The sequence below is a fragment of the Lipotes vexillifer genome, unplaced genomic scaffold (genome assembly GCF_000442215.2).
Source record: "Lipotes vexillifer unplaced genomic scaffold, Lipotes_vexillifer_v1.1 scaffold442, whole genome shotgun sequence".
In the NCBI taxonomy this organism is placed as follows: Eukaryota; Metazoa; Chordata; class Mammalia; order Artiodactyla; family Lipotidae; genus Lipotes; species Lipotes vexillifer.
Window position 1 is genome coordinate 309,871 of NW_006790311.1, and position 20,715 is coordinate 330,585.

The 20,715-nt window shown below is 48.8% G+C and overlaps 1 protein-coding gene across 1 annotated transcript; it reads right to left on the reverse strand.

Annotated features, from left to right (window-relative positions):
• Positions 1-608: 608 nt before the first annotated feature.
• Positions 609-11,352, reverse strand: HEPACAM (hepatic and glial cell adhesion molecule). Its single transcript, XM_007463592.1, has 7 exons — positions 11,230-11,352; positions 4,182-4,523; positions 3,224-3,505; positions 2,838-2,931; positions 2,260-2,333; positions 1,887-1,957; positions 609-1,323 (listed from the first exon to the last, which is right to left on the reverse strand). Exons 1-7 carry the CDS (start codon positions 11,312-11,314, stop codon positions 1,018-1,020), a joined length of 1,254 nt encoding a protein of 417 aa, XP_007463654.1. The 5' UTR covers positions 11,315-11,352; the 3' UTR covers positions 609-1,017.
• Between the last annotated feature and the right edge of the window lie 9,363 nt (positions 11,353-20,715).

Genomic DNA, 20,715 nt, shown 5'->3' on the forward strand with positions numbered 1-20,715 from the left:
CAATAAGCCTCCTCCTCCCCCTACCATTTTTGGGGAGAGTCGAACTTCAACCTCTTACAGCTGGAGGAAGCCCAACAACTTTCCGGGGGATAATGATTGTTTGAAAGACTTGTTTTGTACAAAACCAGGGAGAAGCCATAGGTATGAGGGGTCAAAAGACAGACCTTCACTTGATCTAGCCTTCTGGGCCGGAAGAATGAGTGAGAAGCCCCTTCTCTATGGAACAGAGACGGAAAGAATGCCGGGCACGCCGCTGAGGGAGGCTTTGGGAGGAGGCCAAGCGTGGGAGGCTTGAATCCTTTGGGAGGCTTGAATCCTTTGCTCTCGCTAGAACCCCGGTAGCCGGGCAACGGACTGTACTGTACTTGAGCTCCTCCTTCACCAACTGGTAGGTACCAAGGTACCATATGCCTGAGAAGGGTGCTCCAAGGTACTGCCTTCACAATGATTCGGTGGATGCTCAGAACAGCCCTCTGTACACCCAGTAAAAGGCATCGGACTTCCCCTTAGTTTAGGACAGTTGTATGTTTGAGGCAAGTGGCCTCTCTAATCTGGGCTTGCCAAAAAAGTTCCCCAAGAACCAGGAGTTCGTTCGGAGGGAAGGGGAATGGGTGGGAAGTGTGAGTGCGCCCTAGGAAGGGCATAGGATAGTCAAGGGGGTTAGGTTACTGATGTTAGTTTCCATAAGCCCCTCCGGGGATTGGGCCGTAAATTTAATAATCTATATGGTCCTAAAAGGGCACAACCCACACCCACTGAGAACACAACTAAAGAGCCGGGAGCAAACGTAACCCGGTTTCACCATCTGATCCACCCTCCGCCTTCCCGCCGCGTCCCATCTGCGCATGCTCACAATCGTCCACGTGCCGGAACCCTAGCGCTGGGTGAGGACCTCCATCTCCCCTCGCCCCTCGCCCCTCGCCCCTCGCCCCTGGCGGGCTGCTGCCCCGCTGCCCTGCTCTCCCCCGGGCCGCGGGCAGCAGTGCGCGGGCGCCTCCCGGGGGGTCGCGAGGAGGCTCAGGCGCTGATCTCCACCGGGCCGGCCTCGTCTTGCTCGCGGATCAGGTGCACGCCGCCCGCAGTCCGCAGTGTGCGCGAGGCGCTGCGCGAGCGGCCGGGCGAGCTCGGGGCCCGGGGCGGCGACGTGTGCGTCCGGCCCGTGGCGGGAGAGCGCGCTGGAGAGCGCGGGTAGCGGCGGGCAGAGCGGCTGGGCAGCCCCGGCGAGCGGCCCGGCACGGCCGGCGACACGGAGTAGCCGGGCGGGCCGGGCTCCGTCGCGCTCCGAGGCTCCGGGGCGGGGTTCTCCTCGGGTTCCGGGGAGTCCTGCAAGGACACGTGCCGCGAGGGGTCAGCGGACAGCCGGCCAGGGCTGGGAGCGCGCCTGCTGTTCCACGGCGCTGGGAATACCGAGGTGGAGGGGACATAGTTCCCTCCACACTCCGACTGCCTGGAGGGCTGCAGGCGTAGGTCTGTTTTTGCTTGCAACACAGGACACTTAGCGTGGTGCCTGGCACATAATAGGTGCTCATTAAATGTTGAAATGCATTAGTTTGAGTGCTTTGTCCACTTACGCTGCGCCTTCCACCTGCCTTGGACAGCATGGGACAGAGTTGGTTATGGAATAGTAGGGAAATCACCAGAGACAGTGTCCAAAGACCTGGGTTTGAAGCCTGGATTTGCCACTGATTTACTTGTTTGATCCTGGGCAAGTCATTTCACCCCTGTCAGCCGTATTTTTCTCATCTCTAAAGTGGGGATGACACAAATATTTCTCAGGGTTATTCTGAGTCCTAGGAAGGTATATCAATATGGTATGGCTATGTAATACCAGAACATGGTAGGGGCTGGTGGAGTGTTTGTGGGGCGCCCAGCCCGAAGCTGCTCACCTTGTCCTTCAGGATGTAGAGTGCCATGGGGTTCTTCCGCTCCTGCTCTCCACTCCGTGGGAGGGTGTCTGCTGCACGGAGCAAAGAATGGGGTGGCTGGCCCAGGTACAGAACCCTTTCCACCAGCCAGCACCTACACTCTTTGCTTCCGGATGGCCAGATAAGGCCATCGGGAAGCCAGCCTCCACCAAAGGGTCCGGGATACCTGAGGTCCTACCTTGGCCGCTCCTCTCCCTGCTCTGCAGTCTTCGTGCAGTTGGTGCAGGAAGGGGCCCTGCAGAGCTGGCTTCCTTGTCGCCCATTTCGGCCTTTTCCCAGCAGCTCACTGATCTGAGTGAAGATGGGACAGGTGAGTGCGTGGCGGGGAGCTCACCTTCTGCTTTCAGGCGGTCATCATTCTGATCCATATATTCCAGGGAGTTTTGCTTCTCCAGCTTCCTCTTCTTCCTGCAAATCAACCCAGCACCCTGTGAACAGAGCTGTCGAGTGTAAGCAGGAGAAGTTCTGGGGGCGAGGACACGAAGGGATCTGATGGCCATAAACGAGGCCTTGTAACAGGAAGACGGGCTGAGTGCGGTGGGAGGGGGAGTAGTCCAGAGCTTTGGGATGCGTCCCATCTAGGTTTGCATCCTGAGTCTGTCCCTAGCATTGTGACTGTGGGCTAGTCACTAAACTAATCTGAACCCGAACCACAAACACAGTGCCTGGCTCACAAAAGGTGCTGTGTAAGTGAAACCTGTATTCATCGTGCTGGGGTTGTCAGGGTTGTAAGCACAGAATGTGGTTCCATATACAACACATGCAGTGGTAAAAGATGGATGTCCTGGGAAGAGGTGCGGGGCCCTGGGAGGAAAGGTGTTTAAAGAGACGAAGGAAAGAACAGAGCTTGGGGCTGGGATGGGTTGAAGGATTCAGGTGCTCAGGGAGAGGAACTTGGAGAGTTACCCAGACTTTTTGGAGGGTTTCCAGCAGGCACAGACTGTCACCAAGGTCACAAGGAGGAAGATGCCTCCTGTGGACAAGATTATGTAGAGGGAGCTTCTTCCTAGGGAGAGGGAGGCAGAGAGGTGGGAGAGGCCTCAGAGGGGGCGGGAGGTGTGGCGAGGACAGCTTCCTGCCGGCCAAAGAAGTACAAAAGGAAGCCCAAGCAGCATGGCTGGCCCGCGGTGGACCTTGCCCAGAGCTCACTTCCTACCTGTGGCTGTCCTCCAGGGAGAGCTGGCCCATCTCTGCCTCCCTCCCCCTCTAGTGGCACTCTGTCTGGGATGTCCTCAGCCTCTCATGGGCACCTGCCTCTCAGGGCTTTGAGTCCCAAGGGAGGGCAGCGGGAGACTCACTGTACACGGTGATCTTGACGGGCAGGCTGCGGCCCTGGCTGATGGGGTTCTCCACCACACAGCTGTACAGGTCGTCGTCCTCCATGAGCACACGGGTGATGGTGAGCACCTTTTGGTCGGGGGACAGGAGCATCCGCGAGTCGTTGAGGAGGGGCTTGCCGTCCTTCAGCCATGTGTAGCTGGGCTTGGTGCCATTCTCGTGCGAGCAGTTCAGGGTAAAGGCCTCGCTGAGCTCCAGCACCGTGGTCGAAGCCACTAACACCTGGGGCCTCGAAATGGGCACTGAGCCCGGGGGTGGGGGGAGCCTGTGAGCCACAGGCCAAAAAGCATCTCCCTTCCCCTTCTTAACTGCCTACCTTCCAACTCAGTCTGCGGTATTGAGAGATCATCACTCCAGCTCTTTACCACCACCCACCCACCCATCCATCCATACATCCACTCACTTATTTATTTACCCACTATTTATTGAGCACATACTGAGCACAGGGAGTACAATGCCAAACAAGACAGCTGTGGTCCCTGCCCTCACGGACCTTCCCTTCCCTTCTTCCCACATACCTTTCCAACATGTCTTAAACTGACCCAGCCTGGAAGATGTTTTAGTTGGGCTAAGCTTAGGTCGAAATAGGTTCAAATATTGGCTCTACCACTTACTAGCTGCCTGAACTTATGCCCCAGTTTCCTCATCTGCAAAATGGGGTCCATGATATTAACTATCCCTAGATTATTATGAGCATGACATGAGTCAATATAGGCAAAGCACTTACAATCGTTTCTGGCACGTAGTAAGTGCTGTATACGTGTTAGCTATGGCCTATCTGCCAACCTCTAACATTCCAGTTGGCTCACTCCCAAGCGGCTTTTGTGTGGCTTTTCCTGGGGTCTAGCTAATGTACTGGGTGGACGTGGCCCCAGTCCCAGTCACCAGTCCCGCCTCCTTCCCTGCCAGAGACTTTACCGTCTACGGTGAGGTTGATGGTCTTCTCCCCAGTGAAGGTGTCATCGGTGATAGAGATCTCAACCTCATAGGTGCCCTCGTCGGCCAGCTGCAGGTCGCTGAGAAGCAGGGAGCCATTTTCAAAGAGGCGGATGCGGTCTCGGTAGTCGGGCCGCAGGGTGCCAATGACCTCTGTGCCGATGGACTGAACCACGGTCACCGGCTTGTCCCGCTTCAGCTGCCACTTGACAACGGGTTTGTCACTGCTGGTGCTGCTGTACTGCACAGAAAGCAGGGCCGCCTTCCCCACGGTGCCATGGATCAGGCGCACCGGGCTGGTGATGTTCACCCCCTCCAGGGGCTCTGTGAACAGAGACCCACGAGGTGAGGGCAGCGTCAGGCCCTGGCTCCTAACCTCACTCCCATCTCCGAGTCTTCTGGTCTCTCCATGCCTCACCCTTCTCGACCCTTCACTCCCTGTCAGTCCTTCCTTCTTACCCTTCGACGGTAGCTCCGGCCCCTCCGCTCCCCTGTCATCCCTCACACCCATCATCCCTTTGCCCCCAATCCTCCTTCAATCTGGGCCTCTGCCTCTGGCAGCTTTCCCTATTGCCTTCCTCTTGAGGAAGATTCCAGGTAACCCATACCTTATGTGGCCCATTTATGGAAAAATGTATTGAGACTCCCCATGTGCCAGGCACTGCCCTATGTCCCCAGGATGTATCAGTGAGCAAAACCGACAAACATCCCTACCCCCTGAAGCTTATAGGTCATTAGACCTCAGAGTGAATTTGTCAGATTTTCTCCTTAATTGGGCATTGGGAGAGTGGGGGATGGAGAAAGCATGGAAATGTAGATTCCCAAAGAAAGGAGGGTGTCGTGAGACAGTGCCAGTAGAGGGCAAGTTTAGGGGCCTGAGGACAACTGGACAACTCTCCGGTCATACCAAGAGCCTCCTCTATCCTTGCCCCAGCTGCACGTAGCATCATACTAGGCCTGCCCAGGGCAGAACACTCCTGGAAATTCACCCAAACTCCAGCCCAATTTGTATCCCCTATGGAAGAGGGATTTGGGACAGGTCAAGCAAAGAGCTTGGAGTCAGAAGACCTTGTAAGATTGGGCTCCACTGCTTACTGGCTGTGAGAATTTGGGCAAGTCATCCTTCTAGGCCTCACTCTTCTCTTTTAGAAAATAATGATGATAACGATAACAAGAGCAAATGTCTTATCCAGTTCACAGTGCAAAAGCATGATATGTATGTCAGTTACTGTGGTGTAGGGGAGAGAACACAGGATTGAGCATCAGAGATCGGGGCCCTGTTGTTGACTTAGGACCTGGGAGAAGCTGCTTATCTGTTCAGGGCTCAGATTTCCCACAGGTCAAATGAGTGGTAACGAGATGGTCTCATAGTTTGTTCCAGCCCTGTAGTTAGTTCTGGGATTTTACCATCCTGTCCAATGGCAGCCCCATCCAGAGACACATCTCACATTTCAGAGATCTCTTAGGAACTTTGGGGCCTGAACAGATGCTGCTCGTTGGCCTTGTACCTGGCCTTGCAGAGCAATACAGCCACCTGAGCGAGGGGTCTTCTGGAGAGGATGTCAACTAGGAACAGGGCTGAGTTTAGCTGAATAGACACATACATGTCAGGTTCTCCGTTCCTCTGCACCCCCAGCTGCTTCCTTTGACTGTAATTGCCTCTGAAGTTCCCTCCTTCTTTCTTACCCCTATTTCCCACTCTGCTACTGCTGCAGTGTAGATTTGGGGAAGGTGAGCTGTGCCTTTCCAATCCCTATTCCTCTCCTTGTACCTTGAGGACCCAGACCAAACCAGGAGGCAATGGAACTAAAAGGTTAGTTGTGGAGATCGAAGCAAAATTTTTTTTTTTTCTTGCGGTACGCGGGCCTCTCACTGTTGTGGCCTCTCCCGTTGCGGAGCACAGGCTCCGGACGCGCACGCTCAGCGGCCATGGCTCACGGGCCCAGCCGCTCCGCGGCACGTGGGATCTTCCCGGACCGGGGCACGAACCCGTGTCCCCTGCATTGGCAGGCGGACTCTCAACCACTGCACCACCAGGGAAGCCCGAAGCAAATTTAATTTAAAAACATATCCAGTCCATTTGGGGAGCAAATGCATTGTTAAGTAATGAGCTTATCATCTATGGAAGTGGTCAAGGAAACGCTAATTGACTCTTGTTTCACCTCCCTGTGCTTCCATTTCCTCCTCTGAATAGTGAGGTGGTGGGACCAGATGGTCTCTAGGGGCCTTCTCCACCCTGACATTCTATGATCCATCACCTGTCAAGGATGTTACAATCATAAAACCTTAAGCATGGAAGAGACTACTTTAATGATGAAAGCCACCATATGTATGAATATTATATACTTGTTACTGAGAGGAGTCTCAATTGGCAGGAGTTAGAATGGACAAAATCAACTATTTTCAAAATTTTAAAATTAAAGGTATTTTTGTTCCCACAAAACCTTATAGAAATTGAAAAGAAATGAAATTTAGTTCTAGTTCACCTGATTTGGTCAAAGAGGTGGTGAGGACCAGAGCCCTGTCCTCCCCAATACTTTGGGGTGCTGCTAGGAATCCTTATGGCTCTGTGTATCAGGCTGAAATCGTTTGGCTACATGATCCTTAAGATTTCTCCAGCTCTTAGTTTCTGTGATAATTTAGATGGGATTTCCTGCCTCGCATCTGCTAGCCCGGAGATGGAAACAACCTAAGTGTCCATCATTGGATGAATGGATAAAGAAGATGTGGCACATATATACAATGGAATATTACTCAGCCATAAAAAGAAATGAAATTGAGCTATTTGTAATGAGGTGGATAGACCTAGAGTCTGTCATACAGAGTGACGTAAGTCAGAAAGAGAAAGACAAATATCGTATGCTAACACATATATATGGAATTTAAGGAAAAGAAATGTCATGAAGAACCTAGGGGTAAGACATGAATAAAGACACAGACCTACTACAGAATGGACTTGAGGATATGGGGAGGGGGAAGGGTAAGCTGTGACAAAGCGAGAGAGAGGCATGGACATATATACACTACCAAACGTAAGGTAGATAGCTAGTGGGAAGCAGCCGCATAGCACAGGGAGATCAGCTCGGTGGTTTGTGACACAGGGAGGGAGGGAGACGCAAGAGGGAAGAGATATGGGAACATATGTATATATATAACTGATTCATTTTGTTGTAAAGCAGAAACTAGCACACCATTGTAAAGCAATTATACTCCAATAAAGATGTTAAAAAAAAAAAAAAAAAGACAGCACCTGCAATGTGAAGGTGATCTTAGGACTAAAAGGGTGGAAACCAGGCAAGGGACTTCTTCCTATTGGGTCGGTAGAGAATGGGTTGACTCTAGGATCCCAGAGAATAACATCTTGCAAATCAGATTATCTAGATTTATGGCATACTGTGTTTATGTCTGTAAATAGTATCCTAGCCCCTAGAAAAGCCTTGTTTGAATGTTCCAGGAATAGGGCTGTGATGAATTTAGGAAAGCCTCATTAGGCCATATTAGGTTCAGAGCACTAAGTGTTACTTGCCTGAGGCTAGTTTGGTGATTGCTGTCATAAGGGAGTACGGCAAGGGATTAAGGTAAATCTCTGGGAGCCAGGGCCACATGGTCCAGCCCCCCTTTTAGTGCCAATCTTAAAAATACATTTCCCAGCCTCCCTTGCAATTAATTATGATACTACTGAGTTCTAGCCAATAATACTAGTAAAAGTTGTAGACACCATTTATAGGCTGATTTAGAAAAACCTCCCTCCTTTTTTTTTTAATCCTCTACCTAAAAGAAATGAAAATAAATCTCAGACTGACCATGGGAAACACATGTCAAAGTTGATAGCACTCCATCAGCTTGCTGCCTGAAAAACCTCATGGAACAGTCTTTCCTCATCCCAGGCCTAGCCTGGAACGGCACTGACTACTCCATGGTTAATGCCAGGAGGACTTAAATTTTGGAATTTATTTGTCACAGAAGCTGACATTTTCCTCATAGATTGAGGATGGCAGAAATTCCTTATAGAATCTCAGCTCTTTATTGCTCTTGAGTCCACAGCAGTACAATGGCCTGATCCTGCACTTACCTCGTACCTGTCATAGATTACAACTAATATCTTATTAGCATAGTTTATATTTAGAACTTTTTTGTTATACTTTTTTTTTTTTTTGGCCGAGCCACGTGGCATGCCTGATCTTAGTTCCTTGACCAGTGATCGAACCCGTGCCCTCTGCAGTGGAAGCACGGAGTCTTAACCGCTGGACCTCCAGGGAAGTCCTTTGTTATATAATACTTATTAAGTTCCATCTTCCCTCACAGGAGATCCTTTGTCACCTTTTTTTTTTTTTGGCCTAATCACACTGACTGACAAGATCTTTCTATATATTTTTTTCTTTACCATATGATGACCTGAAAGAGCTTAGCGACATCTTTGATTTGTATAATTCATTGTGCATTTCCTATTCCCAATTCACTGCCTCCATAACCTCAGCTCTCGTTTCCTCAACTCATTGTAATTTCCACTGAGACCGCTCTCACCAAGGCTAATGGTAACCTCTTTTTGTTTTTTTTAAATAAATTTATTTATTTATTTATTTTGGGCTGTGTTGGGTCTTCGTTGCTGCACGTGGGCTTTCTCTAGCTGCGGAGAGCGGGGGCTAGTCTTCGTTGCGGTGCGCAGGCTTCTCATTGCGGTGGCTTCTCTTGTCGTGGAGCACGGGCTCTAGGCGCAAGGGCTTCCGTAGTTGTGGCACATGGGCTCAGTAGTTGTGGTGCAGGGGCTTAGTTGCTCCATGGCATGTGGGACCTTCCCGGACCAGGGCTCGAACCCGTGTACCCCTGCATTGGCAGACGGATTCTTAACCACTGTGCCACTAGGTAAGTCCCTAATCGTAACCTTTTAACTGGCATATCCAATGGCCTCGTTCAGGTCCTTATTATACTGGGCTCCTTGATTCATTTGATGATCATTGTCCGGGAAACTCCCAACTCCCTTCACTTTCTGGATACCACAGTCTTCCAGGTCTCCCTCTGTATCTCTGATTGTTCCTTCTGGGTCTCCTCAGTGGGCTTTATTCTCTGCCTTCCTCTGCAAATCTTGGGGTTCCTCAATGTTCCATATTTAGCTCATTTTCACTTCCAAGGTAATATTTATTCATTATCCTTGTTTTAAATCTCACCTCTTGGCTGACAGTTTCCAAATACTTCTCTCCAACCCTCCAGCTTTAGGTTATTCAACATTTTCCCACAAATGTCTCATAGGCGTTTCAACCTCAACGTGAGCGCAACACTAGCTATCATATCTCCCAAGCTTGCCCCATTTTTCAAGTTTATGGTTTCACACAGAAACCCTACCTCCTTCTCTAGATCGTTTTTCACTTCCTATAAATCACTAGGTCCTGACTTTCCCTCCAAAATATTATCTCAACATCCCTCACTCCCCCTCTCTTTATTCTCATTCCAGCCCAGGTCATTTCTCTCCTGAACTATTGCAATAGCCTCGCTATGGTTTGACTTGTGTCCCCTAAAATTCATATCTTGAAGTCCTAACCCCAAGTATGACCTTATTTTGCCGTGTGGTCATTGCCAAGGTAATAAGCTAAGATGAGGTCATGCTGGAGCGGGGTGGGCCTCTAATCGAAGATGACTGGTGTCCTTCTAAAAAGGAGAAATTTGGATATACACACAAGCACAGGGAGAATGCCATGTGAAGATTAAAGTTAATCTGTCACAGCCAAGGAACTCCCAGAAGCCAGCAGAGAGCGCTGGAACAGAACCTTCCCGAGGGCCTTCAGAGGGAGCACAGCCTTGCCAGCACCTTGATCTTGAACTTTTAGCCTCCAGAACTGTGAGACAATACATTTCTGCTGTTGAAGCCACCCAGTCTGTGGTTCCAGCAAATGGATACAGGCTTCCTTTTCTATCTTGCTTGCCTGCAGTTTCACCTCCAACGCCTCACTGCAGAGTGAGGGATCTGAGCTGTACTCTGGCCCTGCTGGTTCCCAGATTAAAAACCATTCAATGTCCTCCCCCGCTCCCATTGTTTGCAAATTATATTACAGTTTCCTTAGCAGGGTTTACCAGTCTCACCTAACTCCACCCACACTTTCTCCTCCAGCAGCGGTGACTGACTGGGCTGCTCCTAACATGTTGATACCATTTCAAGCTGTTGACCTTGGCGCATTTTCCCAACTATAATGCTCACTCCCACACCTATCTGTTTTTCTCATCTTTTAAAATTCAGTGCAGACATTCCCAGGAAACCTCCCCTGATATTCCCCCACTCCCATTCTGTACCACCAGCACCAGCTTCCTGATGGGATAGGTGACCTCTCTATGATTCTTGGAACCCTCTGCCTCTCTGACTCATAGTTGTTTCTGCATTTTATTAAAATGATCTCTGCATCTTATTTGCCCCACTAAATTGTGAATTCCTAGGCTGTCTGGAATAGTGTGTGTGTGTGCGCACGTGCGTGTGTGCACATAAGCACATGTATTTCAAATAAGATCATTTCTCCAAGAAGTTGGTAGGGGGAGGTAGGTGTCTATGGCGTGTGTGTTATGCATAGGTTGGTGTTACTCTCCCAAACTGGGAGGCTTATTATCTCCAAAGCTTCTTTCATCTCCCTTGTTATTTTACACTCAGAGAAGCCAGGGTGGCAGCTGGGGAGACACAAAACCAAGATTTCCCCACCCCTCCAAGGCCCACCATAGTCCCTCGGAAAGAATGCCGGACTGGCCCACGCCAACAAGACATCCCATCAGAAACAGCCCATTGCCCTCCATCTAATGTACTGAATGCCGTGGGAGCTGCAAAATCATGCAGGCTTTGGGGGATGGGGGGCAGGGGCTGGGCAGGAGGCACACAGAATGAAGAAATACATTCAACACGAATGCCTGAATTCACTGAGACGCTTCCCACGGTGGCTGAGCATTCTCCCCTCCTCCCACCCCAAAGGCATTCTGGCCCTCAGCTCTCCCCTCCCTCTCCTTTGAAAGCCCCGGGTCCCTTCTCCAGACCCTGTCTTACCCTCTGGTCTCCTACCTGTCTGGATCAGAAGCAGGTAGAGAAAAGGAGTGAGGCGTAGGGCACTGAAGGCTCTGGACAGGGCTTCCCTTTCTCTCTTCATTTTGGGTGGCGTTCTCCAGCTCTGGTGCACACAATTAGCATGATTTCTCCACTCTGGGCACGTCCCTTTGTACCACTCGGAGTTTCTCTGCCCGAACACAACCCTGCCAAGTTCCCTCTGAATACACAGAGCTCTGTGTGTTGCTGGACTTGTTCTTTCCTCTCTTTCAGACCTGGCATTTTCTAGTTTCAAAGCCCTACATCCCGGGTTCAGAGGAGAGTATCTGCTTGGGAGATAATCTCCAGCACACGGTTCAGTCTGATGGGTCCCAGCAGCCTGGGACCCTGGGACTGGGCTGGGACACACACTAAATTGGACCTTGTGTGTCCCAACCTGTCCTGTCTCCACCTCACGCTCCCTGTTCCTGCGAAGGAGGGTGTGCGCCAGGGACACACCTCAATAAGCTCTGAAAATGGAGGGAGAGGAGCTTTTCAAAAGCTGGGGAATGAGAGATTCCAGAAACTGCTGAAGAAATGGAAAACTCCTGTTCCACCCCAAAGAAAGAAGATTGGAATATGGCTTGAATTCTATTATTTTCATACCTGTCCCGGTGCTGCTTGGGCTTCTCTCTCCTATCATAGAATCACGTAGATGCTGGGGACCTTTCTCCAGAAGCTACTCTGCTCATTCCCCAGCCTCCAGACCATTTCCTAGAACATGTCAGAACAAAGATGAAGGTAATAGCCCAAGAGCCTGGGGTTCTGTCACCAGCTACAGCCCAGCCGTTTCCTCAAGTCTTGAGGCGTGATGAAGAGAGACACCCCAGCTCTACCCTGACCCTTCATTACCACGTCCACATCCTCTCCTGAGGGGCGTCAGTGGAATGTATGCTTGCTAACTGTGTGATCTGGGGATGGGTGCGCAACGTCGTTAATTCTCCAATTTCACATCTGTAAAAGGGGGGGAAACAGTAGCTTCCTTGTAGAAATTGTTGAGAGGATTGATGGAGATTTAGTATGGTAGAATGCCTAGAAAATTCTTTGTTGGAGAGGTGATATATATATATTTTTTTGCGGTACGCGGGCCTCTCACTGTTGTGGCCTCTCCCGTTGCGGAGCACAGGCTCCGGACGCACAGGCTCGGCGGCCATGGCTCACGGGCCCAGCCGCTCCGCGGCACGTGGGATCTTCCCGGACCGGGGCACGAAGCCCGCGTCCCCTGCAATCGGCAGGCGGACTCTCAACCACTGCGCCACCAGGGAAGCCCGAGAGGTGATATTTTAAACTTTAAGAAAAAACTGCCTCTTCTTCTTTTCCATTCCTTTAGGGATCTTCATATCCTGGTGAGACCAAAGTTTACAGCTTCCCCTCCTGATTGCCTCTAACGCTGACCTTAGTTTTGTAAATGCAGTAGCTATCTCTCAAAGTATTCTTTTTACATACTGGAGACAGCTTGTGTAAGCCAGGTTTCTAGAACTGAAGGTTGAGTGCATGGTCCATCTGAGCCAAAGGATGGAGAGGAGAGGTGGGAAGCATTGCTTTTGAACTTCACGGAGGAACTCCAAAAAATATTCTGAAATACACAAGTCCGATTTTTTTCCTTTTGCATCTTTATGGTTGTGACTTTTTCCTACCCAGCTCAAGGCGCTTGTCTGCCTCTGGTAGAGTTAATGGTGTTTCAGCATGAATACAATGAAAAAGAGAAAGGCAATATTCAGCTTCTGACATCGAAAATAGTATTTTAGAGTCAGTAGCAAGACGAAAGGCTTGAAAGCCAGTGTTTGTAAGGTACAGAAGGATATTTTAATTTCTTTTATCTGCTCCTTTGATGTATCACAGAGCAGGCTGTGGACCAGATCATAGCGTTCTTCTATAGTTGTAGACAAATGGCCTCTTTTGCCTGTGATGGTTAGGTCCAGAGGCTTATTGTCTGAGGTAAAAGGATATGATGTTCAGGAAATAGAAAGCCTGAACTCTGCCTTTTTCATCCTGAAGGACTGTGGAAAGAGAGCTGTGATAGAGGGAGACCTGGGCAGGATCTAAGTTCTCCACATCCCCTCCAGGGATGAACCTTAGGCTCCTTACACCCACGCAGAATACGAAAGTGCCCCGAAGTGGCCACATGTTCCCTCGAGGGGACCCAGAGGTGCTGGAGGGTAAAGCACCAATAGAGGGCAGAACAGGGAGCAAAGGGGCCGCACTGTGCAGGTGAGAGCTGGGCCACCAACCGCCCCTCAGACCAGAGAGCAACCTAGACTCGTGCAGAGACCAGTGGGAGTCCTGAGAAGGCCACACAGGTCCCCGGACACCATCTCCCCCGTTGCCACAAGGACCCCTAAGCCACACCACCTATGCTCACCCTAACCCTTCTCAGAGAAGAGCTGGGTTTGGGGAAGAAACTGGAAAGACTGATCCACCTCAAGAGAATGTTCAGGTGGTTGGGTTAGGCTGAGTTTACCAGGATGGACCGACTTTTGGTTTTCCTCTGCTGCCCTGGGCGGGGGGTGGGTGGGAGGCTCACATGGGAGACCCCGGCAGCTGCAAAGGCACAAAGGCACCACTGTGCCTTTGCACATCTGAGTGTACGAGGAGCAATTCTGCAATCCTGCTTCACGTGTTTTAAGATGAGTAGCCCTACAGAAGCGTATATCATCTGCTTCTGTGCTTTTCTCGTCTCAAGAACAGAGTTCTTTGATTGAAGCACTGTGTCTTATTGGCCTCTGTAGCCCTACTGTGTAACACAGGGCGGGACACATAGTAGGTGCTCAGCAGACAGTTGCTGACTATTGAATGGGCGAAAACTTGTGGGGGGTAGGGGGACTTCTCTAGCAGCTGGTGGAGTGAAGGGCAACTGTGAGGGGTACTGGGCCAGAGGAATGACAGCGGGGAGGGCACCAAATAGCAACTGCAGATGACAGAGCGATGTGTGAGCGCACATGCGGCACCCCTTTGGGAATTCCCAGAAGTAACTGGGATTCACTTTGAGGAGGGCCACCGATCCAATAAGCAATGGGTGACAGAAACATAAGGTAACAGTCCAGCCAACTTAGTCTCACACACAACACATACCGGTGATCTCACCTGTCTGAGCTGACCTTGTTTTATCCTCCCATGCATTCCTTGGGTTTTTCCCTGTGGGTGTGTCTGTTCCAGCTAATTGTTGATGATTCAGACCGGGTTTTTTGTTTTTTTGTCTTTCGTTCTTTTCTTTTGGTACGGATATCCTGATTATATATATTACTTTTCTTTAGCTCTGAAGAGGGTTGTCCCCCTTGGGATCAGAAAACACGGTTACTGTGGCCTCTCCTCATCAGCCTGGGAGACTCTCCAGGGCAGGGGCTGTAATTCTTCATTCTTATGTGTCTCCTCCCAGGGAGGAGCTCTGAGCTCTGCATAACATGGCTATTAAACAATGTGTAGACACAATGCTTGACTGACGGCATCCAAGGCCTGTGCCCTTTCCTCCTCTGAGCACTTCAGCAGGTGCATTTCCGCGGGCATCGTCCTCTCCTGAGCAGCTCGGCCCTGTCCTCTTGGCCCTCTGGCTGCACACAGATGCTTCAGGCCACTCGCATTTGGCACCTGCTCTGGGGCTCCGGGATTCCGACCCTCCCCTCCCCCGCACGCATGGCAGTACTCAGGACGCTATGCTGAGCACCCAGGCAGTGGCCCTGCAGCTCAGAATGGAAACCTCCCCCAACACACACACACACACACACACACACACACACACACACACGAATGATGTATAGATAAGCAGGTTTTAATAAACCTACCATTAGATTTAAGAATGTCCCTGCCCACTTGGCCTCTTCTCTTGTCTCCAGGCTGCAGGAAGAATGCTCTGGCACCGATACTACTGGAGAGGTTTGGTCCTTGCTAATACCATAACATCAGTGGGGATTTTTATATTCAGCATCCTCCCCCTCCTTCCCTTCATTCACTTCCTGTTATCAATGGAGTCAAATCTGTCTCCTCCACTAAACTGTAATTAATCTTGGGTAGCAGAATGAAAAATAATCTAACAAATGGCACCCAAATTCCTCTTATAGAGTAAATTGTCTTTAGCAAGAAAAATATCTAGATATGCCACATGGAGTAGAAGGTAAGGCCTGAAGCAAAAGGTGTCAAGACACAAAAAGACAAACCCCTGTGCAATAGAAATAGACAGGAATTGGGGATGGAGAAAGAGCAGAGAGGAGAGACGTGAGGGGTCGGGGTAAGGAAGCAACAAGGGGCAGAGGGAGCTGAAAACAACTGAAGAACAACTTGCATTGTTACGCTATAGAACCCTTTCTCCTCTGTCTTCTTCAAAACTCTAAGAAGAGTTTACTGTACACAAATTGCAGTTATGTGTGTGTGTGCTTCTAGCTGATAGAATATGGCAAAGGTGATAAGATAGTCACTCCCTTGGTTGGTTAGATTATGTTATATAAGACTTAGCAGACCAGAGAGAGAGAGAGAGAGAGAGATGGCCCTGCTGACTCTGAAGAAGTCAACTGCCCTGTTGTGAAACAGCCCCGTGGCAAGGAAATGCTGGTGGCTCTGGGAGCCGAGAGCTACCCTCAGCTAATAGCTGGCAAGAAAATAGGAACCTCAGTACTACAGGCACAAGGAACTGAATTCTTCCAATGACTACGTGAGCTTGGAAGACGACCTTGAGCTTCAGAAAGGAATGCAAACCAGCTGACACCTTCGCTGAAGTCTGATGAAACCTTGAGCAGAAAATCCAGCTAAGCTGTACCTGACCCACAGAAACTGTAAAAAAAAAAAAAAAATGTATGTTGTCTTAAGCTGCTAAATTTGTGGCAATTAGTTATGCAGCATAGAAAACTAATACGGGTGTGTGTGTGTGTGTGTGTGTGTGTGTGTGTGTTTACACACTGAGACAAAGGACGGAGTTCCGGGTCTGGATCAACAAGGTGGCCAGGAGGACAGCACATACAGAACAGTGAAATGATCTCTAAAGGGACGAATTCAGGTGAAGCAGGAGTTTGGAGTCAGAGATAGTGCTGAGAACTTAGGCCTTCAGAAATTTGGAGAAATATTGCTATCTTAGTCTGGGTTCTCCCAGAGGCAGACTCCAAGACAAGAAGCTAAATAGTTTATTCGAAAGGTGATCCCAGCAAAACCAGGTAGGATATTGGGGGAATGAGACATGGAAGGGAAGGAAGCCAATGAAGGTTGCACATCAAGCAATTTGCTACCGTGGACAGCTAGAGCTTAATCCTGCGGGAAATAATGAAGAGTAAGCTTCAGAATTATCCCACCCAAGGGGCAAAAGGGAGCTGGGATATTTAGCCACCAACTGCCATCAGATATGGGCTGAAGACTGCTCCTCTGGGGTAAGAAGTTAATTCCCCAGATTTCTGGGTGACCTTTTGCAGGAAGGTATCCCGTCCAAACCTTCAACCCTTCTCTACCTGCTCTCAAAGTGTGTGTGTGTGTGTGTGTGTGTGTGTGTGTGTGTGTGTGTAAGCTACTCCTACTGTCAGGCACTTTGTATCTATTTGTTCATTTAATTCTCCCAGTACCTCCTTTTCAGTAGATATTATCACCTCATCTTACGAACAAGAGAGACTAAAACTTCAAGAAGTTAGCAATTTGCTGAGGTCATATAGTTACTAAGTGGCAGAACCTGGATTAGAAACCCAGGTTAGTTGCTAACAAAGCTGGGGCTCCCGACCACCTCTCTGGGTCATCAGTTGGAAGTCCAAATCCTGGTCTAACCCTTTACCCCAGCACCCACCCTCTGGCTAAGCCCCAGGATGTAAGGTGGACCTCTCTGCCCACTCCTGGTGCCCTCACTTTTGCTGAAGTTATTTTCGATTCTTTGTTCCATAAACCTATATGTGAACGGTGCCAGAGCTGTCCCTACCATCAGTTCAATTTGCCAGAAAGGAGGGAGAGGGAGGACAGAGATTTGTGGAGCTGCTGCGCGTTGCCTGGGAACGAGGAATTTGTGTGAGGCTTTGAGTTGAGAGAAGGCAGGCCCCTGCTGCTCCAGCAACCAGCAAACCAGGGACAGATTAGCCAGCTCTCTTTGGAACAAAACAAGCTTTCTGTGGGCCTGGAGAGTGAGGAATGGCCCTCCCCAAGGACACTTCTTCTTTCCTTTTTCTTTTTAAAGTTCCCCACCTTTGGCTCCCTTCTGAGAAACATCAAATATGAACAGAGATGGGGGTCAAAAGGCTCCCCGTGCCCTCCCCGGGGCCTTCATCCTGAACGTTGGTTTTGCTGCCTGAGTTCTGTGAATGTGAGGGGACGCCTGGAAGAAAAGCGTTCTACAGATAGGGTGTCTCAAAAGGGCGTGGGGTTTACTAGCAGAAACAATGTGATCCTGCAACAGCATATGGGGTCCAGATTTCCATAAGCCAGGGACGAGGTTCTCCCAGTTCCAAAGTGGAAAACTTGAAAACATCAAAGTGTTTTATGCTGAGAGTCAATATTTGATTTCTGAATAGAATTCCCACCCCCTCAGAAACTGAGAGGAACTCAGGCTTGTGTCCACGGTCGATGAACGTGCCCTATTCAGCAACTCTCCAGAGGAACAAAGAGGAGACATGAATTGGTATTAAAGTGTGGAGAGATCCAGCTTTCGTTGACCTATTTGAGATGTGGCAAGGGCATTCTAGAAAACATCTCTGGATTTCTGTTCATGTAGAGCTTCAGTGCTCAAAGAAAAACATGTTGAAAAATCATGGGGAAGCCACAAATTACCCCCAACTCATGAATGGCTTCATTTTTTCTTTTCTCCTAGATCCTCAGATGGTGTCCTCCCGCCAACCTTGTCAGGAACGGGTTTGGTCCCATCCTCCCTCTCCCACCCTCCTCCCAAAGACGGAGGCACAGAAATGGAAATCAGCTGGCCAGCATCTAATAACTGCCTACTGTGTGAAGAGCACTCTGTGTTCCAGACTTTAGTAAGAGGAGCGGGATGTGGGGAAGGGTGTCACATTCAAAAGTAACAGAAAACACAATCCTTGCCTAGGTGCTTAACTCTAGTTGCGAGAGCTGCATCTATATCTATAATACTGTTGATAACATGTTTGCATTGCCCCTTACAAATTGCCTTTATTTATTTATTTATTTTTAACATTTTATTTATTTGGCTGTGCCGGGTCTTAGTTGTGGCATGCAGGATCTTCAGTTGCGGCACGCAGGATCTAGTCCCCTGACCAGGGGTTGAAGCCAGGCGCCCTGCATTGGGAGCACGGAGTCTTAACCACTGGACCACCAGGGAAGTCCCCCAATAAAGGGATTTATTATCTTATATAACCAGAGTCCTAAATAAGGGCATCTCTGTAACTTGTAAAAGTAAGTGGCTCAGCAATGTTATCAAGGATCCGGGTCCTTTCTGTCTTGCTATCTACCAGTCCCAGCTTCTTTTTTCATCGTACTTATCACCATTTGAGACAATATGACGTAGGGGTTAACACAGACTCTGAAGCCAAACTCCCTGAATTTGAAATCTGGCTACCACGTTACTAGGTGTTGAGTTAAACTACTCAATCTCTCAGTTTCCGTATCTGTAAAATGGGGATTATTATTATAGTATTACCTACCTCAGAGGGTTGACTTGAGGATTGAATAATGAGTTGCTGTGAGGATTAAATATGTAAAATGCTTAAGCAACCTAAATGCCTAAAGGGGCGGAATAGATGACTTCTGTGTTGCTTCCTAAAAAAAAAAAAATTAGCAAGCATTTATTGAAAACCTATTATATATTACACATTTCACATATATTACCTTCATTTTCACAAAAAAGTCCTGAAAGATCAATTGTTCCGCCCATATTGTAGATGAAGAAACAAAGATGCAGATTACGTGACTTGACCATAAACAGTAAATTGCAGAGTCGGAATATAAATCCAGGTTTGTTCCCAAAGTCTCTGTTCTCTGCACTATAATATGCTGTCTCTAGAGATTTGGGATATAGAAAATGAGACTATTAATAGTGGATAATTATAACAATCATAGAAGAACACACAAAATGAATGACTTGGTTTTCTCCAAATAGTTATCTTGAGTGCCTGCTACTTATTCTATAAAACATTTTTGAAATTCCTCTTTTGAAATTGCTTTTAGATCCTGCAACATATTTTTAAAGTATCTTTAGTGATTGCAATTTTTATATTTTAGAAGTACATTTTCTAAAACAGTAAAAATATAGTGAATAATATTGGTAACAATTTATTGATAGATAAAATCATTTTGGTCCTAACTAACTTGTGTTAAGGCAAAGTCTCTTATCTTCATGAAGCTTCTTTGGCTTCAAAGAACAGATACCCCAGGGAAGGTACCACCAGAGGAGAGGCACATCACAAGGATCTCGAATTGGAGAGCTCAAACGCTGAGGAAGCTCCTGGAACCAGCTTTTGTGGGTAGCTCAGGATCTTCTGCTTCATCCTCCTACATTTACCAATTGCCTCCCTCTACTTTGCTCATCTCAGGGCTCTCTATGTTACAAACAATATAAAACCTAATGCAAATTGGCATTCACGAAAAACAACTTTCTGGGCTCACATATTCTGAAAGTCTAGAGGTGGGGTAACCTTGAGACTTAGCTTAATCCAGAGGCTCAAAAGTGTCAACAGGGAATAGGAAGGACTTTAAACTGTGGTTTGATGGAAAAGAATAATGATAAGGATTGTCTATGTATTTTTACATTGGGAATTATGTGGCCTCACTGCTGTTAGTGCCTTGGTCCCTGAGGCCTAACAACAGTCAGGGGGGTTGTAGGTGGGTTCTCCAGGAAGCAGACTCTAAGACTCAAGTTCAGGATGTTTATCAGGGAGTGAGCTGGAGATTGGCACCTGTGGAAGGGAGGAGGAGGAAGCAGGAAGAGGCACAGGAAGAGGTTGAGCTGTGATGTAGGTTGAACCACCTCAGCCAAGCCCACGGGGAGCTCTGAAACTGAAATGATGGCTCATTGGCATTGTTCCAAGTTAGGCAGAAACCGCCAGGCCTTTACATCCCCAGACCCACCGGTCTCAGGATGCGGCTGCTCCTCAGAGGGTGAGGCTGCTCTCTGAAGCTGAGGCTGTCCCTGAAGGAGTCGATAGCTCAAGGGCCACAACATTCTCAGAAGCTGGGCCAACAAGTCCTTCCTTGAAGGGGGATCTGGGAAGCGCATCTCTGTGTCCATCCAAGATGAGTATTTGGTAATGAGGAGGACAATGAAATTCTTGTTAATTTTTTTTTATCACCCACCAACAGAAAGGGGAAAGACTTCTGCATCCATGACAAATTAGAGAATTTTTTGCAAAGATCAGTACAGCAGGTGCTATTGAGACAACTGGAACAATCTGCTATTAGTGCCACATACAATGAAATGCTGCTGCTGAAACTTATTTTGCACAGGCAAGCAGAAGAACCCTCATCAATTATTCCAGTTAGAAGGGTTATTCTGTGAGGTAGGTAAGGAGGAGGAGGAACAAAGAGAACTTTCAGGAAATATCC

Excerpts from the sequence above, each read along its gene's own strand:
- HEPACAM (XM_007463592.1), bottom strand. The coding sequence starts at position 11,314 with ATGAAGAGAGAAAGGGAAGCCCTGTCCAGAGCCTTCAGTGCCCTACGC. Across the intron at positions 4,524-11,229 it reads CCTGCTTCTGATCCAGACAG|AGCCCCTGGAGGGGGTGAAC; the intron begins GTAGGAGACCAG and ends CTCTGTTCACAG. Across the intron at positions 2,932-3,223 it reads CGTCAAGATCACCGTGTACA|GAAGAAGCTCCCTCTACATA; the intron begins GTGAGTCTCCCG and ends CCCTCTCCCTAG.